The sequence below is a fragment of the Centruroides sculpturatus genome, unplaced genomic scaffold (genome assembly GCF_000671375.1).
Source record: "Centruroides sculpturatus isolate CEXI.00-Female unplaced genomic scaffold, Cexi_2.0 scaffold363, whole genome shotgun sequence".
NCBI lineage: Eukaryota > Metazoa > Arthropoda > Arachnida > Scorpiones > Buthidae > Centruroides > Centruroides sculpturatus.
The window spans coordinates 451,629-465,905 of NW_019384701.1; the positions used below are offsets into that span (position 1 = coordinate 451,629).

At 30.7% G+C, this 14,277-nt stretch overlaps 1 protein-coding gene across 2 annotated transcripts in view; it reads right to left on the reverse strand.

Annotated features, from left to right (window-relative positions):
- The window catches only part of LOC111627565 (unconventional myosin-XIX-like), a 79,400-nt gene that overhangs the window by 24,963 nt on the left and 40,160 nt on the right, over positions 1–14,277 (reverse strand). For both annotated transcript variants that reach the window (XM_023371166.1, XM_023371167.1), the window contains exons 12-14: positions 12,298–12,365; positions 4,186–4,307; positions 3,987–4,103 (exon numbers count right to left, since the gene is read on the reverse strand). In XM_023371166.1, coding sequence (XP_023226934.1) covers positions 3,987–4,103; positions 4,186–4,307; positions 12,298–12,365 — 307 coding nt within the window. The remainder of the gene's footprint in view (positions 1–3,986; positions 4,104–4,185; positions 4,308–12,297; positions 12,366–14,277) is intronic.

Genomic DNA, 14,277 nt, shown 5'->3' on the forward strand with positions numbered 1-14,277 from the left:
AAAGAACAGTCGAAACAATGGACTGAAAGGGAAGAATCAGCTCCAAAGAAGGCGAAAACAGTTCCATCTGCTGGCAAGGTCATGGCATCAGTTTTTTGGGATTCACCCAGGAAAAACAATCAACAGCAAGTATTATGCGAACGTATTGCAGCGCTTGAGTGATGAAATCAAGAAAAAACGGCCACATTTGGCAAAAAAGAAAGTGTTGTTTCATCAAGACAACGCAGTTCACACATCCGTTATTGCGATGGCCAAAATCAATGAGTTAAGGTTCAAATTTCTTCCTCACACAGCCTATTTGCCAGATTTAGCCCTCTCGGATTATTTTCTTTCCAAACTTAAAAAAATGGCTTGGTGATAAAAGATTTGCCAACAATGAAGAGGTGGAGTCTGCAGTTGATGGCTATTTTGAGAAGCTCGACAGTTCTCACTATAAACAGGGGATCGAAGCTATTGTACATTGCTGGAAAAAGTGTATTGAGCTAAAAGGAGACTATGTTGAAAAATAAAGATATGTTTTACCAAATTTTTTGTGTCTTCTTTGTAAGGTCGGGTACTTCTGGGACTACCCTCATACATAATGCAATCTATGAAAAAGGAATTGTACTTAAGTTAGAAAAATAAATTTCATTGCAGAGAAAAAACCCCAAGGGCAAAATTGACAATTTTAAAAATTTCAATGTTGGCTACTTCTAGTAACATTTGGTTACATTTGTTAGGTAATAGTACTAAAATAATAAAATAACCAAATTCTTTTACTTGAATATAATTTTATAACTACTTTTAAACTTTTAATTCAAATCTGTGTGAAAGTTTTTCAAAATTATAATTTTATGAAGCAAATTTTCTAGATGCTGTATCTCACTCAACTTTTAACCAATCTATTTGTTTTTAAAAAATACTCTTTTTGATCTGTAGAATAAGATAAACTGAAAAAGTAAAAATACTTTTTTCCCAATAAGACATATGTGATGCTATCTACAAAAAGAAATTTAAAGAAGATACTACTGATTAGGGCAGGGGTGGCCAACCTTTTGCATACCATGCGCCACTTTTTGATAGACGAGTTCACATGCGCAGTGGCGTACCGTGAGTGTTAGCAGCCTGGGGCGGAGAAAAATTTCGGCTACCCCTTATTTAGTTATTTCAATTTATAAGACAAAAATTCAGATTTGCCACAGAACAAGCAATGAAAAATGCGGTTGTAGTGTAGCTACCTGTATAAAATAGTTCTATATGACATCAGTGGTGTACATGAACATGAATGCATCGTGTAACGTACAAGCAAAAAAAAAAAAAAAACAAAAAGGTCAACAGGTCTATTGCACCGAATTTTGTAAGAAATACACTTGTCAAGACACACTGTAAAAAATTAATTTCCTATGTAATATTCATAATTGCAATGAAGCCAAATCTGGCAATGTTGCTCGGAACCAACTGAAGTGCCACTTGTAGTCGTTCAATGCGCCACGTTTTGGCCACCCCTGGATTAGGATTCCTCAACAGGATCCCAGTTATGTTTTTAATCTGGGAAATATCTAGGGAAATCCTGCAAATTTCTTAAAAGTTCACTTTTTTCTTATTTTGTGGTAAGGTTGAGGAAATTTTGCAAATAGAAAGTATAATTAACTCATAAACTGTCAGAATGCATTTGTATTTATTAATTTTAAACCTACTTATTAGTTTTTTTTTTTAAATTTTCCTTGTTATGGCATGTCACAAATGGTCAATAATCAATATATAGCTTATTTGTGGCAGGACTATGAAAATTCTTTACTTGTCAGAACCTGTAATATCTGGAATAATTGTGCATATGCTGTATTAATTTTTAACCATGCCCAGCAGCTTCAACAACTGTGTAATGCCAGGTTGTGCAAATTGGGCAAGGATACAAATGAGTATGAAGTCTGCAAGTATGAAGTTTTTCTTCATAACCCTGATTATTAAAGCCAAACGAATTGCAGAATTATCGGGCTATAAGCTTGATGCCGCTATTAAAACAGTCAAAGTAGACAAATGAAGAATGCTAGAGAACAAAAGTAGTACTAAAATATTGAAAACAAAGTAGATATCGTCCAGACTATAGGTGAAAAAACATATAACATCTGTCTTCTCTTAAATGCATTAAACATGATTCCACTCATCAATTAAATCGAAAAGGGCATTCTCGGTAGCAAGACTTTTCATTACTAAAATAAAAATCAGACTGAGTGATCGGAATATTGACCATCTTTGCTTTTTAAATCTTATTTAAAAAATTTACAATAATATTTTGTATTATGTTTTATTTAAAAAACAAAAATTACCTTTTAAGTTAGAAGTTTGATCTAAGTTCAGTTTTTTAAGTTTTCAAGTCAATTCAAAGTATTTTGTTTTGTTGTTGTTGTTATATGCAGTTTCCAGTAAACTTTAATAAATTTTCTCTGTTTGTGAAAATTTCTACATAATTCAATATTAATATATATCTCAATTAATATATATTTTACACAGCATTATTAATATGATTTTGGAGGTTGTAGAATGTATTAAATTACTTTAAAAAATGAAAAATAATTATATCATTTGATTTCATGATATTTTGTATATCTTAAAAATTAATTCTATCCCATCCTGGGAAACAGTTCTTTTATCCTGAAATCCTGGGACAAGCAAAATATTGGAAAATAAGAAACCCTACTACTGATTCAATCTTAAATTATTAAAAATAAAATTTAGAGTAGGGGTGACATACCTCCTCACTATAAAGCATTTATATACACACATATACCTAAAATATTCTTATCCAACTGATATTATTGATCTAATTCTACATTCAGTTACAAGTGTACAATCTGTATCAAACGTTTATTGGGTTTTGGAGTGGTGAGGATGGTGGAATAAGTCACTCTCAAAACATTAAAATGGCCTATCTTAATTGGAAGTGAATGAAATTTAAATTGCAATATTTGAGGATGATACAAAGTAAATTAAATAAATGATTTAATAATAATTAAAATTGTTTCATTAAAAATATTACAAAATATTCAAATATTTGGATTAGATCATTATTCCTAATTATTCTATATGAGTTACATCAACTGTTAATTAGATTTTTGGCTGCAATTTAAAAAAATTGTAGACCTATAAATTCTTATTGTTGTCCATCTGTCTTTCTTTAATCTTGTGAACAGTGTTAGATAAATTAAATTAAAGACCAGATATAGAAAACTTAAGGGCAGGAGGCCTCCAATTTTCTATATATGAACTTCTGATGCAAAGTGGAAGTTTTGTTATTTCAATTAAAATATTTTCCCCTGAAAGGAGGTAGATAGATGACTGGCATGTCTCTATTGCTAACAAAAAGGTATGATATATGGAGGCAAGATACTATAGTACTAATTTGAAATGGAGAGAATATATTTTAAAAAATTAAAAATTGCAGCCAGGCATTTTGGCAACATCAATAAATAATTGTTCATTAGTTATAAAAAGTTGTTTATTTTCCATTACATCCATTATATTTTTGATTTCGCTAAATAAAAAAATTCAGATAATTCTAGTAAAATTAAATTTTGAAAAATATTGATACTTGGAATAAATCTGATTAAAGTGTTATTTTCATTTGTTAAACCTTAACGTTTCCAGATTAGTCTATCTTCTGAAAAATGGAAGAATATTTCAGAAACTTTTAGGTGTAGTTTGGTGAAATACAGCAGCACAAACACAGTCTCCAGGGGAATGCCTCCCAAGTAAACTCTGTAGAAAACTGGCTTCAATTCAAGTGTAACATATGAAGAAAAGCAGAAAACTTTACATGACAAGACCATTAGTCAGGCACAAACCTCAATCAACTAGAGTTCAATGATTTTATCCACTTGGTCACAAATAGCCCCAAATATGCTTATAGATGCTTTATAATATGTATATTTGAGAAAAATATCTTTAATAAAAAAAAATAATTAAAAACAAAATATCCAAATCAGTCAATTTATTATATAAAATCTTACCTCATTGAGTAAGCCAAACACACTGGCTTTATTTCTCTCTTCCAAAAGGTCAAGACAGTGTTTATTATCTGTATAGTTTATCAATTTATAATCAATACCTTCTTCAATAAATACTGCCTAAAATTTTAAAAATTGTATTTAATATTTAATTCTTTCATTTTATATAAATAAATATTTAATTTATTTTATAAACTGTCACCTGCTCATCATGGAGAAAATCTTTAACAAAATATTGTTGAAGCTTCTCATTTGCAAAATTAATGCAAAGTTGTTCAAGACTATTGTGATTAAAATTTTCAAATCCATACACATCCAGGATACCTAAATTTCATTACACTTAAATTTATAACAATTGTTTTATGAATAATAATTATATATTACAAAAAATTAGTATTATGAGACTTATTATACACCTAAAAATACATAAACCTTTATTCTTTAGAAACACATTTTAAAATAATATTCCTGTATGATAAATTTATGAATGATAAATATGTTTTCAATATATAGAATACAACAAAATTTAAAAACAATACAAAATGAACATGTAAGTAGCAGAAATAACTAAAACTGATTCATCCAAAATTATATAAAAACAAGCAATTATTTATTATGACTATGTCACAATGCAAGTCTGCAATTTTTTATCATCATATTTTTAATTATTTAATTTAAAATATATGCTCTCCACCTCAAATTAGTAGTGGATTGCCCCTATACATCATACTTTCCTGCTAGCAATAGAGTCGTACATCATCTACCTAATTTCAGAGGAAAATTTTTTAAATTAAAATAATATTACTTCCAATTTGTACAGAATTTTGTATATACTTAAACTTTCCATATCTGATCTCAACTTTCATTTATCTAACTCCATTCTCAAGATTAAGGAAGAACAGAGACAGATGGATGACAGTGGAAATTAATAGGTCTACAATTTTTTCAAATTGCAACCCAAAAATTGCTAACAATACTATAAAATATGGTAATTTATTCCACTTCAGTAGTGATGTCCGAACTATGACCCCCAGGCAAAATCTAGCCTGTACATGTTAAATTGGTCAGCAAACATATTTGACAAATCACTTATATAATAATTAGGCTATTTCTATCATATGTAGAAATATACAAAACATTGTGACCAATTTAGCCTAATCAAGAAGTTTAGGCATCACTGCTTTAGTAAATCAGATAACTAGTTTATGAAAAATTATTATTCAGAATGTTCAATTTTAAATTGTTTCTGAAGTACAGAGTCAATCTTTGTATAACACTACTACTACTAATACTACTACAGCAAGGTTTCATTCTAATACAGGATTGCATCAATCCTTGTATGCAATAAAAGTGAGTTTTCGTGTGAGAATTGTTTCCTCCTATTGGATTAATTTTTCAATTGTGACCTGCATCAGAATCATGGCTTTCAATCTTAGAATGATGAAGCTATCAACATTAATTGCATTTTGGAATCATTGTAAATCTAGAGTCAAACCAGCATAAACAGCAAATCTCACTATTGAACAGATACTAAATAAATAGGAGAGAAAGATCATTTTTGAAGTTCAAAGTTTACAGAGAAAAACCATATGTAGTTTGTCTATAGAATGAATGAATTTGGGTATTAACCAATGAGCATAAACCATTAATTGCTTCATTGTGGCAAGTTACTCCCAGTTTCTTCCTTATTTGTTAAACATGTCACTGCCATTATTAACAATATTTTTGGAAGCTTCACATTCTAGTATTGAAATACAAGCAAATTCACTATAGTAGTAGTTAAACACATGATATTTTACAGTTAATGATTATTATAAATATAAAAAAATTAACACAATTAATGGAAAAGTTGTTCTGGAATCTAGTGAAAGACAAATAAAATAAAATAAAATTCACACATTGCCTGACATAAGTGAAAAGTGCTGACATCATTAAGGAATGTGCTGATTAGTTTAAGTGAAATGACATCATGTGTGATGCTGCTCAAATGGATTCTTTCCATAGTCTACAGCAAGATATACCCTTAACTGAGTAATTAGGATTTAAATTTTTTTAATGCAAATATTTAAAATGAAAGCAGCATATAGTTGAAAAGGAATTTCAGAAATGTCATACCATAAAATTAACAAGCAAAAATAAACTATGTTACTGATTTTCTAATACAATAACTGCTAATGTCACACATTTGCATTCTGCATAGTGATTGAATGATTCACATACTGCACAGCTATGTCCATTATTGTTTTGAATTCAAGTGCTTAATATTTCACTAGCATTCTTTAATAACTACTAAATTTTTGTAGGAACAGTCTTGTAATACTTTTTTATTTTTAAGCTTGTTTTTGGTGTGCACATTTTTTTATGACTGATAGCAATGCTGTACATTCTTATAGTAAAAAAACAAATTAATGTTTTATATGCTCAAAAATTATAGGATAAAATATAAATAAATTCTTGGATAATTTAGATCAGTGTTTTTCAACCTGTGGGTCACAACCCCCAGGGGGTCGCAAAGCCTTACACAAGGGGTCACGGGTAAAAGAAAAAGACAAAGTTTTTGTAGGTCCTACACTACAATAAAAAAAACTACAATCTCAGTGCCTGTTTGTGTCAATTGTACTGTAAAATAAACAGGCATAGCCTGTTTATTTTACAGTACAATTGGTTTTTTGATTGATATTTAGGTCTCAACAGAAAAAAACTTAAATATGTAATTTTTAAAATCACTGACATAGTATTAATATGGCCCTGGGGGTTGCTAGAATTTTTTAACTTGTAAAGGGGTCACTTATTCAAGAAGGTTGAAAAACACTGATTTAGATAATAGATTTTTTCACGAAGACAATACTTCATTCAATTATGATAAGTTTTAAAAATAAATTCATTACTGTCTTCTTTGAAAACAATAGAAATGAATTAGAGGTTCTGGTAATATAGTATGGGAAGAGAGTGTAGTAGTGTCACAGTGTGGCAACACTTCTACCCACAGTACTTAATCTCTTGGTCTGGCAGCACTATTTCTTGCTGCATTTAAATTTGTAACAGTCATGCATTTTAGACATGAATAAAACCTTTCTTAAGATAACTACTCTGTCTCTTTATACTACAATTTATTCGTGTCTAAAACTACTTAGGATGGATAGCCTACTCAAACCTGAATGTTTTAATGTCAATCCAAATATTAGTGGTTCCTCTCAACAATGGTCCCATTTGTAAGAACTTTCAATAACTTCGTATCATCAACAGAAATGGACAATGTGAGGAAGTTCAGTCTTCTTGTTAATTTTGTTGGTTCCTTAGTCTACTCTTATATAACAGAGTGCTCTGAATTTTAGGACGACATTAAGTATTTGACTGCCCTATATGAGAAGCCTATAAATATAATTTTTGCTCGTCATTGTCTAATTAATCGTCACCAGCAACCCGGTGAGTCCATTGACCAGTATTATCAGAATCTTAGGACATTAAGTAAAGACTGTAACTTCACCTCTGTCTTGACTGAAGAGTATAAAAGTGAATATGTATGTGATGCTTTGATACTTTTATTGCAGGATTGTTATCGCCTCAGATACGACAGCACCTTTTGGAGACTCATACTTTAAAACTTGTAGATGCCTTATCACAAGGCTGTGATTTAGAATCCGCCTGTGTTCAGTCCAAAACTTTTGCCTCTAATACTAGTACAGTAAGTGCTATCCATATCTCCAATAAAAAGGAGTTGGCAGAAGAGAATTTAAATAATACCGAAGATAATGCTTTGCCCTCATACCTGCTGGCTGCTACTGAACATAGGTGTCCTTATTGCGACTATATGAAGCAACTTTGCAACAGATGCCCTGCTAGAAACAAAGATCACAATAAATGCAGAAAGAGGGGACACTTTTCTAGAGTCTGTAAAAGCAAAAAAAGCAAGCCAACTATGGCTCTGTAGCCTTGGCAACTGTTGCTCACAGCCCTTTGTCTAGAGCTACAGTTAATATACAGCTAAACATCATGTTAACTCAAGCCCTAGTGGATACTGGCAGTTCCAAGAGTTTCATAGATTATAATTTTGCACTGTGTCACACCTCAGAATTATTCCACATTCCGCTCAAGTTTCTATAGCTATGACTGCTTTAAGTTCGACTGTGAGGGGTTGGTGCATAGTTTCTATTAACTTAAAGAACCATACTTATCCAAAGATTTCGCTGTTTCAGTTATCTGGTCTATGTACTGATGTAATTTTAGAGCATGATTTCCTAGCTTTGCATGCTGATGTGTCTTTCAAATTTGGTGGCTCTCATAAATCATTGTCGATCTGTTCTGCAGTGTTTGCGAATGTGCCATCGGCCCATCTCTTCAAACATTTGTCAAAGATACAAGGCCTACTGCTACTAAATCTAGGTAGTTCTTTAAACCAGATCAGGATTTCATTGATGTAGAAATTAAGAAGTTGATGGCTGAGGGTATAATCAAAGAAAGCAATTGGTGATTGTACCTGGTCCAAAGAAAAGGTTAGTCATAGACTACTATTTCATTATTAATAAGTTTTCTGAATTAGATGCATTCCTTTTCTCCCTAGAATTGATGACTTGATTCAGAAAATAGCCTCTTATAAAGTTTTCAGTAAGATAGATTTGCATCGAGCCTACCATCAAATTCCCATTCCAAAAGAAGACATACATTATATGGCATTTGAAGCTTGTAACAAATTGCGGCAGTTTAAGGTGATTAGTTTTAATCTCACTAATGGTGTTGCTGGATTTCAACATTCTATTTCTCAGTTGATTGCTAAAGAAGGCTTAATCAACATGTTTGCTTATTTGGATGATGTTACTGTCTGTGGCAGAACTCAGGAAGAACATGATTGTAATCTTACTCATTTTATGGACATGGCTCTTAAGTATAACTTAACACTCAACAAAGCGAAATGTTCATTCTCTTCTAGATCTATTTGTATACTGGGTTACTTAGTTGAAGGGAAAGCTATACATCCAGATCGTGAACGTCTAAAGCCCTTGCTAGAATTACCTCTCCCTACGGTTATTACATCTCTTTGCTGAACAGTAGGAATGCTGGCCCACTATGCACAGTGGATAAAGAAATTTAATGAGAAAATTCAACCTCTAGCCCAGAGTAAGTTGTTTCCATTGCCAGCTAAGGCTGCCATGATCTTTTCAGATTTGAAAGCTGAAATATCTCATTCCACCTTGACTCCTGTTATTAACAATGTGCCTTTTGTTGTCGAAACAGATGCTTCTAATTTCGATATTGGTGCTACATTGTCCCAGGAAGTTAAACCTGTGGCTTTCTTCTCACGTTCCTTGAATAATAGTGAGAGAAAACACTCTAGCATAGAGAAGGAAGCATATGCTATAGTTGAGGCATTAAAGAAGTGGAGACATTTCTTAATTTGACGTCATTTTACATTAATTACTGACAAATGTTCTGTAGTTTTCATGTTTCATTCTAAATCTAATAGTAAAATTAAGAATGATAACATTCTAAGGTGGAGATTGGAACAATTGTGTTACAGGTTTGATATTATTTACCGCCCTGGTAGTCAGAACACTGTTACTGATGCTCTATCAAGAATTTGCTGTGTTCTTCCTGATTTGAAGAGACTCTCTGTCCTCCACAACTCTCTCTCTGCCACCCAGGTGTAACTCGTTTTTATCATAGTAGGAACTTGCCATTTTCTTTGAAGGAAATAAAGAAATTAACTGCTTCTTGTCCCTCCTGTGCAGAATTGAAACCAAAATTTCTTGGTCCTTCTAACCACCTAATTAAAGCCATGTCTCCCTTCGAACGTTTAGACATCAACTTTAAAGGTCCTCTTCCTTCCAAATCGAGGAACCGTTACCTTCTGACAACAATAGATGAATATTCAAGATTTCATTTGCATTCCCTGCCAAGACGTAAGCAGTAGTACTATTATTAAGTGTCTTCATCAGCTATCTTTGGAGCCACAGCATATAGATATTCTTTCAATCTTTGGAGCCCCATCATATATACATTCAGATAGAGGAGCTGCATTCTTATCTTGTGAACTTTGTTCTTTTTTCACCTCTATTGATGATGTTTCAAGTTTCTCCACTATAACACTTGACAGGAGTTATAATGGTATTATTTGGAAGACAATCTCCTTGGCTCTCTGCTCGTCTAATCAAAGTATTGATCAGTGGGAAGATGTACTAGGTGATGCATTTCAATGCTGTTTGGTCTCTCCTATGCACCTCTACAAATTCTATGCCTCATGAGAGATTTTTCAGACACCCCCGAAAAATGGGAATAGGTATTAGCCTTTCCACTTGGTTGCTATCGCCGGGACATTCACATAACCGCACCAATAAATATGCCCCTCTAGTTGAGGAAGTCCAGTTATTGGAGGCTAATCCCAAGTACGCTCACATTCAGTATCCTGATGGGGCAGACATTGACAGTGTTCCTAAGGAACATTGCACCTCGAGGTAAACCTTTGTCTGAATCCTGAAAAGATGACATGGTCCTTCCTAATATTTCAGCTCATATTCCCGATCAAGCTAGCTCTGATGTTCAGGCAACACCTCCTCCACTTTGCAAGAGCAATTTGTATCCCTCCCAAGTTGAAGATAAAGATATTTTCTTATCCCCAACAGAAGTAATCAGGTTGCCTCATTCTGCAAGGCAGTGTCGTCAGCCCAGTTATTTGAAGGACTATATTATGTAATGTAAGTGGGAGAGAATGTAATAGTGTCACAGTGTGGCAATACTTCTCCCCACAGTAGTTAATCTCTTGGTCTGGCAGCACTGTTTCTCGCTGCATTTGAATTTGCAACAGTCATGTATTTTAGACACAAATAAAACCTTTCTTAAGGTAACTACTTAGTCTCTTTATACTACAGAGATGAGGGGGAAAAAACTATGCAGAACAGGCTCTGACAATAGAAAATGAAAGAGACTGCTCTAAATCACATTAGCTTTGTTTTTTGACATTAACTACATATATGTCAGGCGTAGCTTAATGGTATCAATCAAAAGTATCAATAATTTACTACTACATTTTTATTATTTTATAAAAGATTATTAACCCACTTTTAATTATGCTGTAAAAACTTTGATGTTCCAGGTTCTCTTTTTGGATAAAGTATCTAAGGTCAAATTAAACAGCAAAATTTATTTTTCATCATAAAAAAAATTTTTTTTCACTGTGCAAATCTTAAGTTTTCTCCTTTTCACCACATTTATTTTGCACATAACTGAAATTATTTTAGAAACTGTTTTGTTGTACCTTGAACAACATAACCTGGATACAACCATTGATAAAAAGAGAATGTTCTACTTTGTATTTCTTTTTCAGTATCTGAACTTATTCGCTTCACTGTGGCACAATTTGAAATAATAAAAGACCACATTATCTCAAACAGTACAGCACTATAATAGTAACTAAGAGCAATATTTAATTTCAGATTTTCTATGGTGGAATATTTTAATACTTCTATTGAAATTACAATTATTTTTTTGTGATTTTGACAGGCCACATATTCTGTAATTGACTAAAAATGATGCAGTGCCTGTTGATTTAATAGCCATGCCTAATAGGTGTAATTAATCGACCTACAATTTTCAGATTACAGACCTACACATTTTCACTGTCATTTGTTTGTCCTCTGTTAATCTCAAGAATGGAGTTAGGTAGATGAAAATGAAAACTAAATATGATAAGCTTAGGAGCAGGAGGCACCAATTAAATATTTATGAACTTCTAATCTGTACCCTAAAAAAAAGCACATTTTTTAAAAATTAAATGACAATTAAAAATAGCATTGTGACAATGTCACAATAATATACATTTAATTTTTATCAATATATGTTTAATTAAACAACAGCTTTTTATGTTTTTGGAACAATATCCCCCTTTTCATACTTCTTTCACAAGATTTCATGCTACTTGAGATTTGTAGGAACTTGGTTATCATATGACAGTTATTAATAATATTAAATCAAAGTATTTATTAATTTATAAATATATCTTAGTTAATAATAATTATATCTATGAAATCAAGTTCTAGCTTTATAAATCAAGTCTATTATCCAATCTAAAAACTAGTTAATTATATATTTTGATTGATCAACTTTACAATTCAATGATTTGCTTTAAAAATTATTATAAGCAAACAAGTGTATGAATAAATATATTATACACTATATAATCATCATTAAGAATAAATCATAGTTAACATACTTTTAGGAACTATTTAGTTTTATTAAATAAACTATAAACTGCTTAAAACCAGAACTTTAAAAAAGACCAAAATATTTTAATTTTATAGACATAAAAATATATGTATGTTACCTATAAAATAATCCCACACTGGAGATGCTACTTCTTGATTAATAAATTTCACCAACCAGTCAAATAAACTAAAAGAAAAAAAAATTTCTAAAACAATTTTCTCAAAAATTCTTAAACAATTTCAATATTCATTTTATTTACTATGAGTAGCGTAGTAGTAAAATGTACCATATTTTTCCCCCCCTTACTTTTTAAGAAAGGCCAAAAACTTCTCAGGCAAAACTATAGAATATGGAATGATAATTTGAACTGATACATAACCAATACTAGTGCATACATTATGTTACCGTATGATCAACAAAATATAATCTCAGATTCAGCAGTACAATGTGTCTGTTTTGCCAAGTGGTGCAGTTTGACTGAAAGATTTGCATATGCTTCAGACAGTTACAGAATTTACAGCACATGGTGCATTTTGTAAACAAGTGTGCAATACAATTATTTCAGTTTGAAGTATCTATATTAAATACCATTTATTACTAAGGACCAGATTTGTGTGTTTAAATTTGTAATATATGCAAATATGCATATAAAAATGTCAGTTATAAGCACTATTTTATGTTAAAACGTCCAAAATACACATCATGCATGTTAAAAGTGCCAATAATATACACTAAAATTTATAGGTTGAAATACACAAGTACTTTACTTTGCTTATAAGAAAAATTACTAACAACTATTACATTGCACTTTTTAAATAATAGAGAATAAGCAAGGGATTTGAAAATCATGACATTACAAAATATGTATTAGAAAAAGATTTCCCAAACTTTTTGGACTACCAGCCCTTTCAAATGAATACATTTCTTTAGCTCCTCCATAAAATCATTCAAAAATGACTATTAAAATTTATTTCTTAATTTAAACTAAGAATTTAATGTTTTATTTTATAAAACAAGAACTTTAAGATACTTTTAGAGAATTATCACTTAAGTTTTATGCTTCAAAACTGACTTTAGTGTATTTATCTAAAGTTCAATAAATTACTAAAAAATTACATCATTTACAATAATGCAAACAAGCTATAAATTTTATAAAAGCACTTCTTTAATCCAAAAATGGTCGCATCTACGAAATATGTAGTAAAAATCAAACTCATAAAATATGCTTTATTGGACAATCTTAATTTGATCTACTTGGACTCAAATAGTGTTTCTATCATATCATCATCATTATAGCATTTAAGGAGTAAAACCATGCTTGTGCATACAAATTAGTCCTTGATTATTTTTTTCTTGTGGTATGTTTTGCAACAGAAAAATAAAATCTTTCCACCTACAAAATTTCATTAATTTGGATTGGTGAGAAGAGTCTATAATTTTTAAATTTAATACAATGACTTTTGTACTGTATATCAACAGATGCTTAAAATTTTATAATCAATGCAAATCTTTCAGTATTTTTTTTTGTTTTACTTAAAAATGGAAATAATTGTTATTCATATATATTAAATATATGGTATATTCCCATTTACACAGCATCTGAAACCAAATTAAATAATATAAATGTTAATTTTTTATTCATTTACTTTGTTCAAAAACAATCAAAACTTTATATTTTCTTTTTTTTAATATAGAATATTTATAATTCATCCATCATAAATAAGCAGATGATAAAATCTAATCAAAACCTATGTTGGAAAATCAATTCATAGTTTTTTTCTAACAGGCACATTGCATTCATCTCTTAAAATGTGTCTAAATAAAGTTCAAAGAATTAGGCCATCAATTTAACACAAAACTTTGGTTCTAAATGAAAATATAATTATTTTGCAAATAAATACACTAAACAGTATGATTTATACTATTCAATGTATATTATATAATTTTAATCAAATTTATACATATCATCATCTCATACTTTACGTTTGTTATTAATATATGCTTTTAAAATACATCTGATTTAACAGACTCAGCAATAACAGACTAATTAGGGGAAGAGGTGTCTACTAAATCAAGGGATTATTGTATTAGAAAAAAT